General features: G+C 43.9%; 1 protein-coding gene across 1 annotated transcript in view; it reads left to right on the top strand.

Annotated features, from left to right (window-relative positions):
• The first annotated feature begins 57 nt into the window (after window positions 1-57).
• LOC119903800 (minichromosome maintenance complex component 3 associated protein) overlaps window positions 58-13673 on the top strand; it is a 30384-nt gene continuing 16768 nt past the window's right edge. Inside the window, exons 1-13 of the mRNA XM_038720038.1 lie at window positions 58-195; window positions 397-2084; window positions 3491-3738; window positions 5026-5107; window positions 7176-7329; window positions 7461-7654; window positions 7749-7888; window positions 8110-8313; window positions 10186-10454; window positions 10658-10820; window positions 10989-11146; window positions 11451-11674; window positions 12585-12811. Coding sequence (XP_038575966.1) covers window positions 533-2084; window positions 3491-3738; window positions 5026-5107; window positions 7176-7329; window positions 7461-7654; window positions 7749-7888; window positions 8110-8313; window positions 10186-10454; window positions 10658-10820; window positions 10989-11146; window positions 11451-11674; window positions 12585-12811 — 3615 coding nt within the window. The 5' untranslated portion in view covers window positions 58-195; window positions 397-532. The remainder of the gene's footprint in view (window positions 196-396; window positions 2085-3490; window positions 3739-5025; window positions 5108-7175; window positions 7330-7460; window positions 7655-7748; window positions 7889-8109; window positions 8314-10185; window positions 10455-10657; window positions 10821-10988; window positions 11147-11450; window positions 11675-12584; window positions 12812-13673) is intronic.

Here is a 13673-nt window from a genome sequence, read left to right as displayed (position 1 = left end):
GACAGTAGAGTTAGGATAAGTTAAACATATTCTCTGTAAGTGGCGGCTTTGCCTACTCGCGCAGTGAAACGTTGGCAGTCGCGTTAGCAATGACCGGGGGGACCGATAGATTTGTCGGACCGGAACCGGATGTGGGAGAATATGTTTTGAACTGAACCAAAAAAAAAAGTCAACATCGCAAACAAGCTGTGAAAGGTGAGGATTTTTTTATATTAAAGTTGCATAATTAAGAAGTATTGCTGGAGAGGTTTCTGTTTTGTCCGTGTAAAACCTCAAACGGCAATGAAATAAACTTTGCTAAGCTAACTTTGACAGTGTTTGTGGTGTTAGCTTAAATGCTAGCGGCCGAGTCATCGTGCGTTTTTCATAATGTTCTTTTGGCTTTTAACGCCACAGCGAGTCAACTTGGAACAACCTGAGAGGTCGGCACAGTATTGCATCTTTCTGCTGCTTGAATGCCTGCGTGAGAAACATTTCCTTCAGCAAATAAACAATCAGGAGAACTGACTGAACATCCGCTAACTTTTGCGCCATGAATCCATCCAATCCGTTTGGTAGTTCACAAGGTGGAGCCTTCCAAGCCCCGAGCAACACTCTGAACACTGGTTTGTTCCAGCCATTTGGACAGCAAAGTTCTAGCAATCAACCCCACACTATGGGGTTTTATCAACCATCAGCCTTCGGACAGCCGTCTGTCCTGAATCAGCCCCCACCTCATGGGAACACCATCTTTGGACAGGCCCCTGCCTTTGGACAGTCCTCTACACAGGCCCCCTCGTTACCTACAATAAGCCAGGCTCCAGCATTTGGACAGACCTCAATAGGAATGAGTAGCTCAGGCTTTGGTAGTAGCACCGCACCAGCTTTTGGACAGACTAGTGGGTCAAACCAGAGTTCAGTCTTTGGGCAGACGCCTGCATTCGGACAGCCTTCGGCATTTGGACAGGCCCCGGGATTCGGCCAGCAGGCCCCAGGATTTGGCGAACAGCCACCAGCGTTTGGCCAACAGCCTACTGGGTTTGGAAACTCCCAGATGACTTCTGGCTCCACCGCTGCCTTAGGGCAACCTCAGCCACTGGGTTTTGGACCGTCTGTGTTTGGACAGCCAGCATCTACCAGTGTCACCACCAGTGTATTTGGCACAGCTCAGAGTGTGACCCAGAGCAGGGGCTTTGGAACATCCAAGTTCAGTTTCAAGCCGGCCAATGAGGCACTGTTCAAACCCATCTTCAGTGCCAGCCCTGAGCCCGCTAACCCTCAAACTACTTCAATGTCCAGCTCACCTTTTGGCAGCAGTGGGTCCCAGACAGGCTTCAGCACCATGAGTAGCAACACCACCACCACCACCACCACTGGCTTCTCTTTACTGACTGGGGGTAAGTCGCTGGGCTTCAGCTTCTCACAGCCGGCAGCAGCCGCCTCTATTTCTTCCCAGAACAATCCGCTAACAACTGGCAGTAGCAGCAGTCCTTCCAACACTCTGCAGTTCACCTTTTCCCAGCCAGCCGCCCCCTCCAGCTCTAGTACTAATGCATCCACCACCCAGCCCACCACCCCGTCATCTTTCAGTTTTTCAACCAAAGCCCCCCCGCCCCAGACCAAATCCATTTTTGGAAGAACCAGTTTTGGTCAGCCCTCAGCTTTTGGTGACACCAAAGCTAAAGCAGAGACTAGTACAGACGAGAAAGGGAGCAACGTTGAGGGCCTAGGAGGCACAAATGCATTTGCACGATTTAGCAAAGGCACCAAGCGCAAGGAAGATCCAGCGGGCCCCAGCACTGGCCCAGAGAAGCCTGCCATAGAGGAGGATGTTCCAGGAGAAGCAGATTCACCAAGACATCCCTCTAAGAGGCCCCTAATGAGGTCCCGTGGCCCACCAGGAGGCTTATTCGGGAGGGCCCTGAACAGTCTTCTTAGAGATGGCACTAACCCAGTGAGGCGAGAGGCCACAAGGGAGACTCAGCAGCAAGCATCGACGTGGGAGGAGACGGAGAAGGACAACGCCCAAGCTCAGGGTGACAGCCTACCGGCTACACCGCCCACTGCACTGACCAGGGATGTGCTGGAGAAAGCTGAAGAGTCAGGTGAGAATCATACATACACCCACATTACCTGCGTTTAGCATCAAGGTGTGTTTAGGACTTTCTGAAACCTATCTGCACTGTGAAAAGCAACTCTGCATGATAGAATCACTCTTAAATGACTCGGAAGGATGGTGCCACCAGATCAAAAATGCTCACATTTACTTTTTATTGTCCAGTGTGTTTGTTTGTTTGTTTGTTTGTTTGTTATAATGACCAAATCTTTTCACGTGTAGACACACTATTAATGTGGTGGCAAGTCCTCCACACCCGATAAGAAATCTCAGAATTTGATTGTAATTGGTAAGAATGACGTACATATCTGAAATATCCTTGGATCCATTTTGTTCCTCTCTACACCTGCTCAGGACTGGGCAATAAAACAATAATCATAATTATCATGATATAATTTTCTTCAATAACAATATAGAAAATGTTCAATAAATGTTTGATTTAATTCATTTGAATCACGGCCGAATTAGCACTTAATTTTTCCTATGAAGATATTTATTTTATTGAGAAAAGGGACAGAAAAAAGATTTAATCATTATTGCTTTGAATGTTTTACATCACATTTGTTTAGTGATCCACTGTTTGGAAAGTGTTTGTCATGTTCTGACCATAAAGAAGTTTATTAAAGTTTAAAGCCACAATTAATTATAGAAACCAGACAAGGAGCAAAAAGAAGCCTTTAAACTTAAAAAAATAATAATTGTTTTGATAATTATTGATATCGAATGATACAAGTTTTTTATCTCAATTACATTTTTGAACATAACGCCCAGCCCTACTTCTGCGGTGAAAATCACAATAGGCTTTTGGTTTTGATTAAGTATTACAGTGGAAACCTCTGACAGTGTTCACGTCTGTCCGGGTCAAATTGATCACTAGAAGCTGATGATTTTTCCTTTTCTTTATTTCCCTTGCAGATTACCATCTAATTGACGTTTGCATATTTATTACATTATATAAAGTAATGAAACGGACACCTTCAGTAATTACTGAACTTTATTGACTGTTTGAAAATACAGTACAGCTGTTTCAAATTGGTGTGCAGTTTACAAAAACAGTAACAGGAGTAGTGCAACTAGGCCACAGCTCGCTGCTGGTCTGAGTGTTTCTACTTTTTGCAACAGGCCTGAAAATAAACAGTAGGCTATTAACGCCCAGCTGGCAGCAGAGTGTGAAAACAAATGTGTTCATAAAATATTCAGATTTTGTCATGTATGAAAAGACCCAAAGTGAGCACTGAAAGCAACTTGATTACTATCAGCACATTATTTAAACAGCATTTCTATAAGAATGGTTCTGTCCCAAGGTTGATGCTCACTGTGAGATGTTTCCACTGGATTGGATTATTAGAAAATGTTCATCCTGTTGTCTGCCTATTGCCCGTCGTCCCTCTATAGACGCGGCAAAAGCCCCGGACGCGAAGCTGGAGATCACAACCCCAGTGAAACGCGGGGTACGCAGGGAGAGCTCGGAGAGCCTGAGCGGCATGTCTCCCACAGACTGCACCACCATCCAGTGCAGGAATGTGCCTCCAGCCCTCAACAAGAAGGACACGATCGGGAAGCACTTTGGTCGCTTCGGCAAAGTTCGTAAGATCTTCTGCCGGCCTGCCAAGAACCTGGCCATAGTTCACTTCGATCACCATGTGAGTTAACTCTGTGCTACTAAAACTGGGAGATAACCGATTACTGATCTGATCCTCAGCTAGCTTTGTTTTTTCAGCACACTTAAGACAGTAAATTTGATCTGTTACTCCTAGTGGCAGCTTGCCTAGTGGCAGCTTGCCAACTAATATTCCCTATTTGATATATCCAGAGTGGAGCACTGGTTTTACTACGAGTTGTTTGGACTTCAGCTCTTTTTTTTGAATCCGTCCCCTTTAATCTAGATCATTCTGATCCAGAAATCCCGTGCTTTGCTGTCCAGGATCACGTAACCCCTCTTAATTTTGTGCCAGTTTTTCAAAGCAACATTGGATTGGATCACCCTGATCCGGATACAAAGTTTGCAGGATTACCATATACATATTTCCAGTTCTCTAAGTGGGACTACAAATCACAACGTCTGCTGTTAATGATATAAAGACCAACCGTTAGAACAGCTAGCGTGGGTTAACATTAATTTGAAGATAAAGCACAATAAAACAACACAAACATTTCCTTTCATTTTCAATTTCTTTAAACAGTCAGACCATCTGACCCACAATACCTCCAAGAAAAACAAGAAAATAAACATTATTCACAGATACACTGTTGAGTGCTGTCCAATAGTCTAATAATTAAAATACAAATCATTCAGAGTTCAGAGAGCACCTTTTAGCCTTTTAGGAGGCGATCTCAGAATGAACTTGTTACAAACTACTTCGCCTCTGATGATTGTGCCTTTTTTAATCACTGTACGGTAATAAGTGACATCATTTTTTGCATTATTTTGTTTGATATTGAAGCTGTTTGGCGGATTATTTATTTTTTTACTTTACTGTACTGAATGGCTAATAGGTACTGTCTACTTTATGTACTTTAACACTATAAAGTTTAAACAAATCAAGTGCAAAATACAAATAAATATGTGTATAGGCTACTACATGACAAAAATGTTATATTATTTGGAAAATTTGATTGTTTTTATGACATTTTGTTACTGAAGCCATCCTTCTGTTGGGATCAGGATAATCCTGATTTCTTTTTATTTTTTTGGATCAAAGGGATCCCAATCCTACTAAAAAAACTGAATGCTTGATCCAGATCACAACCAGGATTGGATTAGGTGATCCGACAGACCTCTGAACAACTGGGCCCAGGGATAACTCCAAACGTTAGCTAGCTAACCCACTAGTCCTGCTTTGTGAGACCGGCCAAAGATGACGGTGTGTAGTTTTCAGTGAGATCACGATATTATTTTGCTCTCTCACTTCAACTGTTGTCTCTTTCAGGCGTCTGCGGCTAAGGCAAAGAAGAAAGGCAAAGTCCTGCATCGACATGAACTCCTTATCCTGTGGCAGAAAAAGAAGCAGAGTAAATATGACACATTTCTATGAACGCTCTAAGAATGTAAAAATTATTGCTATCACACAACAGGCAGAGTTCTGCTGTATTTATATTGCTGTTTAGAGGTACAGGCCTTCAAGCGAAATAATAATAATAATATAATAATAATAATCCTTATTTGTAGAGCACTTTTCAAAAACAAGTTACAAAGTGCTTTAACAAGTGTAAAGAATAAAACAAAAAAAACAAGTTAAGAGCATGAAAAATTACTATAAAATTAGTAAAATACAATAAAATAAAAGGGATAAAATAAAGTCAAATAAGATCGGGAAAGCTCTCCTATAAAAGTATGTTTTAAGAAGGGACTTAAAAGAGTTCACTGACTCGCCGACCTGATTTCCTCGGGCAGGCTGTTCCAGAGCCTCGGGGCCCTGACAGCAAACGCTCTGTCCCCTTTAGTTTTCAGTCGAGACTCTGGAACAGACAACAGACCTCTGCCCGAGGATCTCAAGGTACGTGCTGGTGCGTATGGGACTAAAAGGTCAGAAATATAACAAGGCGAGAGGCCATGAAGAGCTTTAAAAGTGATCAATAGAATTTTAAAGTCAATTCTAAAACATACTGGGAGCCAGTGTAATGAAGCTAAAATAGGAGTAATGTGGTCATATTTCTTTGTTCTGGTTAAAAGCCTGGCAGCTGAGTTCTGGACAGTCTGGAGTCGATCAATAGATTTTTGGGTTAAACAGGTGAAAGGCTGTTGCAATAATCCAGGCGTGATGAGATGAAGGCGTGTAAAATGGTCTCGGTGTCCTTAAAAGTTAACATAGATCGAATTTTTGCTATATTTCTAAGTTGATAAAAACATGATTGAACAAGCTTTGTGGTGTGCTGCTCGAAATTTAAATTACTATCAAACCAAACACCAAGGTTCTTTGCACAGGCTTAATGTGATTTACTAGGAACCAGCAGATGGCAGTATTTGATTTGCCATCTGCGATGACCAATCTGTTTTGGAAATTATTTGACATCCATTTTTTAACTTCACAAAGGCAGTTGTTAAGTGAACTCAGCATTCCAGGGTCTGTGGATCTGACGGGCAAGTATATTTGTGTGTCATCAGCAATATGAAAAGAAATGCCATGTTTATGGATAATATGTCCAAGGGGAAGCAGATACAAGGAAAACAAAATGGGTCCTAAGACCGACCCCTGAGGCACACCATATTTAACTGGACAGAACGAGGAGACATAGTTGTTTACAGACACGCAAAACTTCCTATTTGACAGGTAGGATGAAAACCATTCTAGGGCAGTACCAGAGATCCCCACCCAGTGCCTCAGTCTGTCTAACATGATGTTGTGATCAATGGTGTCAAAAGCAGCGCTAAGGTCAGGAGTACCAGGACTGAGCACATGCCTTCATCAGCAGACATTAAAAGGTCATTGGTGACTTTAAGCAGGGCAGTCTCAGTGCTGTGGTACTTCCTAAAACCAGACTGAAACTTTTCAAATAATTTGTTATTTTCCAGCACAGCGAGCAGCTGTTTGGACACAATTCTTTCTAGAATCTTTGCAATAAAAGGCAGTTTTGAAATTGGTCTAAAATTATGTGGGAGGGAGGGATCTAAACCAGGTTTCTTTAAAAGTGGGTTCACGCAAGCCGTTTTAAAATAATCAGGGACACAACCAGTAGATAGGGAGCTGTTGAAAACAGAGATCAAATGGGGCCCAACAGAATCTATTACTTTCAGTAAAAACTTTGTAGGTATTACATCAAGTGGGCTGGAGGACACTCTCATTTGTGATACTGTTTTTAAAAGCTCAGCAAGTCGATGGGATAAAACTGGTTAAAACTCTGTTGTTGCTGGTGAGGAACCTCTGAGTAAGAGGCCGCGGGGGTAATAGAGGCTCTGATTGACACCACCTTATTGGTAAAATAAGATAAAAACAATTCACAGTCATCATTACTTCCAGCTGAGGCACAAGGAGGGGTTGGGTTGGGTTGGGAAAGTGACGTAAGTGATGTAAGGAGCATTTACTCCCTGCACTGAGTCATATTATTGATTCTGAGTTGTTTTTAATTTTTTGTGCATTAGGTCCAGGTGACAAAGCGAGCAGACCTGAAGAAGGAAAGGATGAGGCAGAGGGAGAAAGTCAGGAGGACACAGAGTCCAAGGCTGCTTCCTCCCCACTCAGAAGACCCGCACTCAGAGCACCTGCAGTCAGCAGCACGGGGACCTTCAGCCGCGGGTAACACTCGCGCCTGCATGAAAGTGTTCTCGTTATTACAGCATTTTAGATGTAACTTTAGTTGTAATGCCTTCATCCAACGGGTCTGCACAGCTTTAGTGCCGTGACTGTTGTGTCTTTTCATGTGTCAGCTCTCCGGTGAAGAAGTCGTCTTTAGCCAAGGCTCTGCAGTTTGACACTGAACCCCAGAAAGAGGGCAGCGCGGAGGCCCAGAGCTCAGAGCGCCCTGTCCCCTCCTCCCTCCTGCACCTCATTGGCCAGGTGGCTGAGACCGCTGAGGACAAGTACCGCCTCCTGGAGCAGAGGGACAAGATCCTGCGTCAAGGTTGAGCCGCCTCTCACACCGATCTATTGCAGCCGTGAACATGGCTTAAAAACGTGAGAGACCTTCTAACCGTGTGTGCAATCTGTCCACACAGGTCGGCCCAAGAGGACGGACCTGGTTCTGTCTAAGGTGTTTGTGGGGACGTGTCCTGACATGTGTCCAGAGAAGGAGAGGTACATGAGGGAAACACGGAAGCAGCTGAGCGTATTCGAGGTCATCCCAGATACTGAGATGGTAACGTCCTTAATGCTTGTCTTCCATATTCAGAGAGTAGGCTTTCTTCACCTGAGACAGTACCGTGAGATGTTGCATCATGTCTCAGATTTCTTTCAGACACTTTTTTTTATTTAATCTGTGGCAGGCGTCACTTGTTGTACTGTCCTTCGCTTTAAGAATATTTAATAAAGAAGGCACTGTAGACGAAATAATTAATCTCGCCTCCTGTCTCCGACTAGGTGGACCACACAGCTGCCATCAAGGAGTACAGCCGATCATCTGCCGACCAGGAGGAGCCCCTACCCCACGAGTTGCGCCCCCTTCCTGTGCTCAGCATGACCATGGACTATCTGGTGACTCAGATCATGGACCAGGTCCTGGTAGTAGACAACTACCGGGACTGGTACGACTTTGTGTGGAACAGGACCCGCGGCATCCGCAAGGTAAGAGATGCAGCCCATCTGTAGGCTATGATTGAATTCTCCTAACAGTATTCACATATTTAGATTATTTACGTGTCCAAAAAATATAGACCAAGGGTGGGGGTTAATGGCCTATTATTAGTTTTATTTAGTTATAACGTTACACTGGGTTTGAGAGTCGGGGATGTGTTGATTTACAGTCACTAATTGCATTGCACATTACATGGTTGTGCTCTGTAAGTGAAAAACAGGTTACAGTTACAGAATTCCTTATCTGTGCAGTTTTATAAGCAGCCAGGATTGAACACAACATTTATTATAACCACGAGAGACTTGGACTCTAGCTCAGAGACTTGAGACTTGACTCGGACTCTAGCTCACAGACTTGAGACTTGACTTGGACTCTAGCTCACAGACTTGAGACTTGACTCGGACTCTAGCTCAGAGACTTGAGACTTGACTTGGACTCTAGCTCACAGACTTGACACTTGACTTGGACTCTAGCTCACAGACTTGAGACTTGACTTGGACTCTAGCTCACAGACTTGAGACTTGACTTGGACTCTAGCTCACAGACTTGACTTGACTTGGACTCTAGCTCAGAGACTTGAGACTTGACTCGGACTCTAGCTCAGAGACTTGAGACTTGACTTGGACTCTAGCTCAGAGACTTGAGACTTGACTTGGACTCTTGCTCAGAGACTTGAGACTTGACTCGGACTCTAGCTCAGAGACTTGACACTTGACTCGGACTCTAGCTCAGAGACTTGAGACTTGACTCGGACTCTAGCTCAGAGACTTGAGACTTGACTCGGACTCTAGCTCACAGACTTGAGACTTGACTTGGACTCTAGCTCAGAGACTTGAGACTTGACTTGGACTCTAGCTCAGAGACTTGACTTGGACTCTAGCTCAGAGACTTGAGACTTGACTCGGACTCTAGCTCACAGACTTGACACTTGACTTGGACTCTAGCTCAGAGACTTGAGACTTGACTTGGACTCTAGCTCAGAGACTTGAGACTTGACTTGGACTCTAGCTCACAGACTTGACACTTGACTTGGACTCTAGCTCACAGACTTGAGACTTGACTTGGACTCTAGCTCACAGACTTGAGACTTGACTTGGACTCTAGCTCACAGACTTGAGACTTGACTTGGACTCTAGCTCACAGACTTGAGACTTGACTTGGACTCTAGCTCACAGACTTGACACTTGACTTGGACTCTAGCTCACAGACTTGACACTTGACTTGGACTCTAGCTCACAGACTTGAGACTTGACTTGGACTCTAGCTCACAGACTTGACACTTGACTTGGACTCTTGCTCAGAGACTTGTGAGCTTCTCTGGGTAAGAGAGCCTGTTTCAGGAGAGCTGCCTTCTTCAGGTGTCTGTGATGTAATCAGGCTTAAATCTGGTGTGAAGATTTGTTTGTCTCCTAGTTTCCCTTTTTAAGGTCCAAGACAGTGTCCATAGCATTGAATAGTGAATGGCACTTTATTGACTCCGGCCACTTTTCCAGCTATTTATTGCAATTCGGGCTGCATACATTAAATATCACGTAGATTTTTAAAAATTATGTTCAATAAAAAAAGCTTGTTAGACATTTGCATTGCCGCTTAAGGAAAAAGCTCTTAAGTTCCATGTCTGAAAAGCAGATAACTCCAGACCCACATTAATCTTGCAGCTGTCTGAGTTGTACCAGTTTTGCCGTTTTGCTATTAACTCCTCCTTCCGCACGCAACTATCTGATCCTGAATACTTCCCATCAGAGCAGCAGACACGTTGTTTCAACACACTTTCTGGGTCCAGTCATGATTTTGCAGATTTGGGGATTTAACAAGTAGACTTGGTTTGTAGACTGATTTTAAATTCCTTAACTCACCCACAGGACATCATCCAGCAGCACCTGTGCTGCCCGCACACGGTGTCGCTGATAGAGAAGTGCACACGCTTCCATGTGCATTGCGCTCACCACCTCTGCCAGGAGCATATCTCTGCTTTCGACGCCAAGATCAACAACGAGAACATGACAAAGTGCCTCCAGAGTCTCAAAGAAATGTACCAGGACCTGGCCACGCGTCACATCTACTGCTCCCGAGAGGCAGAGTTTCGTCAGTACAGCGTGCTGCTAAAACTCAACGACGGTGACATCCTACGGTCAGTCCATTAAAACAGATGCACACAAATGATCGAATGTGTTGGTGAAGTTTTATTTTTATAAGCACCTTCAAAAACACTTCAAAACCATCTTATACATCTTCACCTGTGACTTTTCATTTTGGTGCTTGTTTGCATTCACTGCGTTTCACACATCCGCTATACAGTAAATTAACACATCCTAACACTCCCTGTCCACGCAGTGAGGTGCAGCAGTTCCGCGACGAGGTGCGCAATTCCCCCGAGGTGAAGTTTGCCGTGCAAGCATTCACTGCAGTCAACAGCAACAACTTTGTGCGCTTCTTCAAGCTGGTGAAAGGAGCCTCGTACCTCGCCAGCTGCCTCCTGCACAGATACTTCAATCAGGTTGAAACTGTTGCCTTCATTAAGGAATGAATTTGGATGTGTAATACTGTAAATGCACAGTTACTCTTTTCCTTATGTGCATGAGGTGAATCCAGGCAACAGTCCCTTTCCTGTTTTCACATATCAAAAGCATACATTTATGTTTTTCAAATGTGTGTGCGCACGCAGGTCAGAGCTAAGGCCTTGAAGAGCTTGAACATGGCCCACACCGTGGGTCCACGGTCAACTGCGTTTCCAGTTGAGGACGTAGTTCGGATGTTAATGTTCCCAAACGCTGCAGAGGCAACTGACTTCATCCAGCAGTACGGCCTCAATGTCAACGATGGGTGAGTGTCTGATAAACTTTGAGTGGCTTAATTTGATGATAAATTGTTTTTAGTTGAACCGTACCTGATCATAGCCCCACTATACTACACAAGACAGTTCTGGATCTCGTAATTGAGTAGTTTGGAGATTAAATGTCTTCATAGAAGGCCACATAATGGTGCTGTTGGCACATACAGGACCAAAAACACAACCTCCTTAGCAGAGTGACTGGGATTGGTCAAATTACTGTGAACCCTATGTACCCAAGCGAGGAGCGTTGTAGTATTTTGTGCAAACGGAAATGTCACTAAATATTGTTCACAGTGTGGTTGAGCTGAGCCGGATAGCCTATCAGGAACCAGACCTGCCTCTGTCCCAGAAGAAGTCAGATGTCATCCTCGCAAAGAAAACGATGTTGATCGGAGAGGTGGTGAACGGAGGCCCCCTTCCTAACCCTGTCCAGCACGCCCCTGTCTGCAGCTTTGACTCCCAGAACAAGTACCGTGGAGAAGGCGCTCTGGCTGAGCCCACTTCAAGCCAGTTCAACGGTATTTGCTCCATTACAGTGATCCAACCCTGGCAAATAGTTTCTATTCCTCCAGTTTACAATAGACGTAGTGTCTCATTGAAATAGAACTGAACAGCGTTGTTTATATTGAAGACTAGTTCCATGTCTTTACCTCTGACACATTTTGTGTTGCATTTTAGAGCTACTGGAATTTGAGGAACACTTTACCATTTATTAACAGTAGGGCTGCACAATTAATCGAATATCGATCATTATTACTATTTTACCTTCCCACAATTAAATGAACGTGATCGACGTCGATATCGCAGTTTAAAATACGTGCTCCGCTCATGGAAAACTCCGCTGCATATCAAATCAAGCGCTTCCTAAACTTCAAAGCCCTTCTGCTCAGTGCTTGCGAGTCCATCAGACGCAGCTCGTCCCAGATGCAGCTCTCGGCTCGGCGAAGAATACACAAGTTTATTTTTGACAGAAGCTGCGTCAAGCTGCACAGAGCAGATCGAACTGGGCAGGAAGTCAGACGCAGAACGGCGTAGAGAACCCGGTCAATTTTCAAAATAAAACACCCTGTGCATACTCTCGATCATAAATCAACAAAAATCACAGTTAATTATGTACAATCGAGAATCTCCACAGGGTGTGTTATTTTGAAAATTTACCAGTTTCATTACGCCGTTCTGTGTCTGACTTCCTTGTGGTTCCTCTGCTCTGTGCTGCTTGACGCGGCTTCAGTCAAAAATAGACTGGCAGTGAATATTGAACTTAGATCAGTATAATCGTGATTATCATTTTGGCCATAATCATGCAGCCCTAATTAACAACCATATTAAAATGAAATTAAGAAATAAGTATGTATTCTAATCCCATCGATGAGAATGTAGAGAATCGGTCTCATTAATTACCGCTGAAATGTTTGTTTATTGTCTCAGCTGTTGCTGCCAGGGTGGAGGTTAAGGCACCACCCAGCACTGAGGTGCTGCCACCGGCCGTAGACGTGCCCGGTGCGTTTGGGTGTCCTCCAGCTGTCACAGATGAGACAGGAGAGCCGTACCGCAGCTCGTCCCGCCCAGCAAACGCCCAGCTGTTCCAGCCGATGCCTCAGCCTGTGAAGCCGCCATCACCTCCACCCAAACCTCAGCCGGCGTACAGCAATGAGGTGGGCGAGATCTCTCAGACCTTTATCTGAGGCCACATTAGGTGTTTCACTTGGAGACCTCCTCGCTGAATTGTAAATTCTATGTGTTACATGTTAATATAATTATTTCCCCGGTACATCAATACAACACAATAAAGAAACCACCTAGAAATCCACAAGGAACGGTAGAGGTGAGATGAACCTCTAGTTTTTAGTTTGGAAGGGATCAGTGGACGAACCAAACGGGTATTTCTGTCTGAGGAGAAGGAAATTACACCTGTGAGCTCTGAATGGAGCTGAAATTACACAATACTGAATTAAGGTTTTATTTTCTATTGTTATCATGTATGATTTAAAATTAGTATTGATTTAATTCATCATCATAACTGTGTTCACTGTGCAGCTTATCAAGTCATTACTTTAAGCTTTTAGCAGTTTGGGAAATCTGCTTGTTCTTGTTGGATCTCAGCTAATAATGAGCTAAAGTTTAAAAAGGGGAAACATACAGCAGACTTTACTAACTTCTACTGAAACATGTTGGTCTGATCTATTGTGACTGTCCCTGTCACACTTTATCATTTCTGCCCCAAATTCTTATCTAAAAAAGTCTGAAAGCTTTAAGAGCTGTGAGGAAACCTCATTTGGTCATAAAGTGCAGGATGCCTCCCTGCTAACAGCAGGTTGGGCTTTATGTTCATATAGACAATAGAGATTTGTCAACCAGCAGAGATTTTGTTGAACCTTCATTTGTCAGCTTTTAATTCACTGAGTTGCTCAAAGACAAACATTCACAGTTTGATGTACAAACTGATTTTTATTGGATTTCCAGAAAAAGTACAATTTCATAGAAACTGACAAACTGGTTTAAGATTTTCTCCAGATT

The sequence above is a fragment of the Micropterus salmoides genome, unplaced genomic scaffold (genome assembly GCF_014851395.1).
Source record: "Micropterus salmoides isolate LMB-PRFRI ecotype aquatic unplaced genomic scaffold, ASM1485139v1 Ms_hic_scaffold_15, whole genome shotgun sequence".
Taxonomy (NCBI): Eukaryota; Metazoa; Chordata; class Actinopteri; order Centrarchiformes; family Centrarchidae; genus Micropterus; species Micropterus salmoides.
Note: the sequence above shows the minus strand (reverse complement) of the source record. Positions and strands in the feature narration are given on the sequence as shown.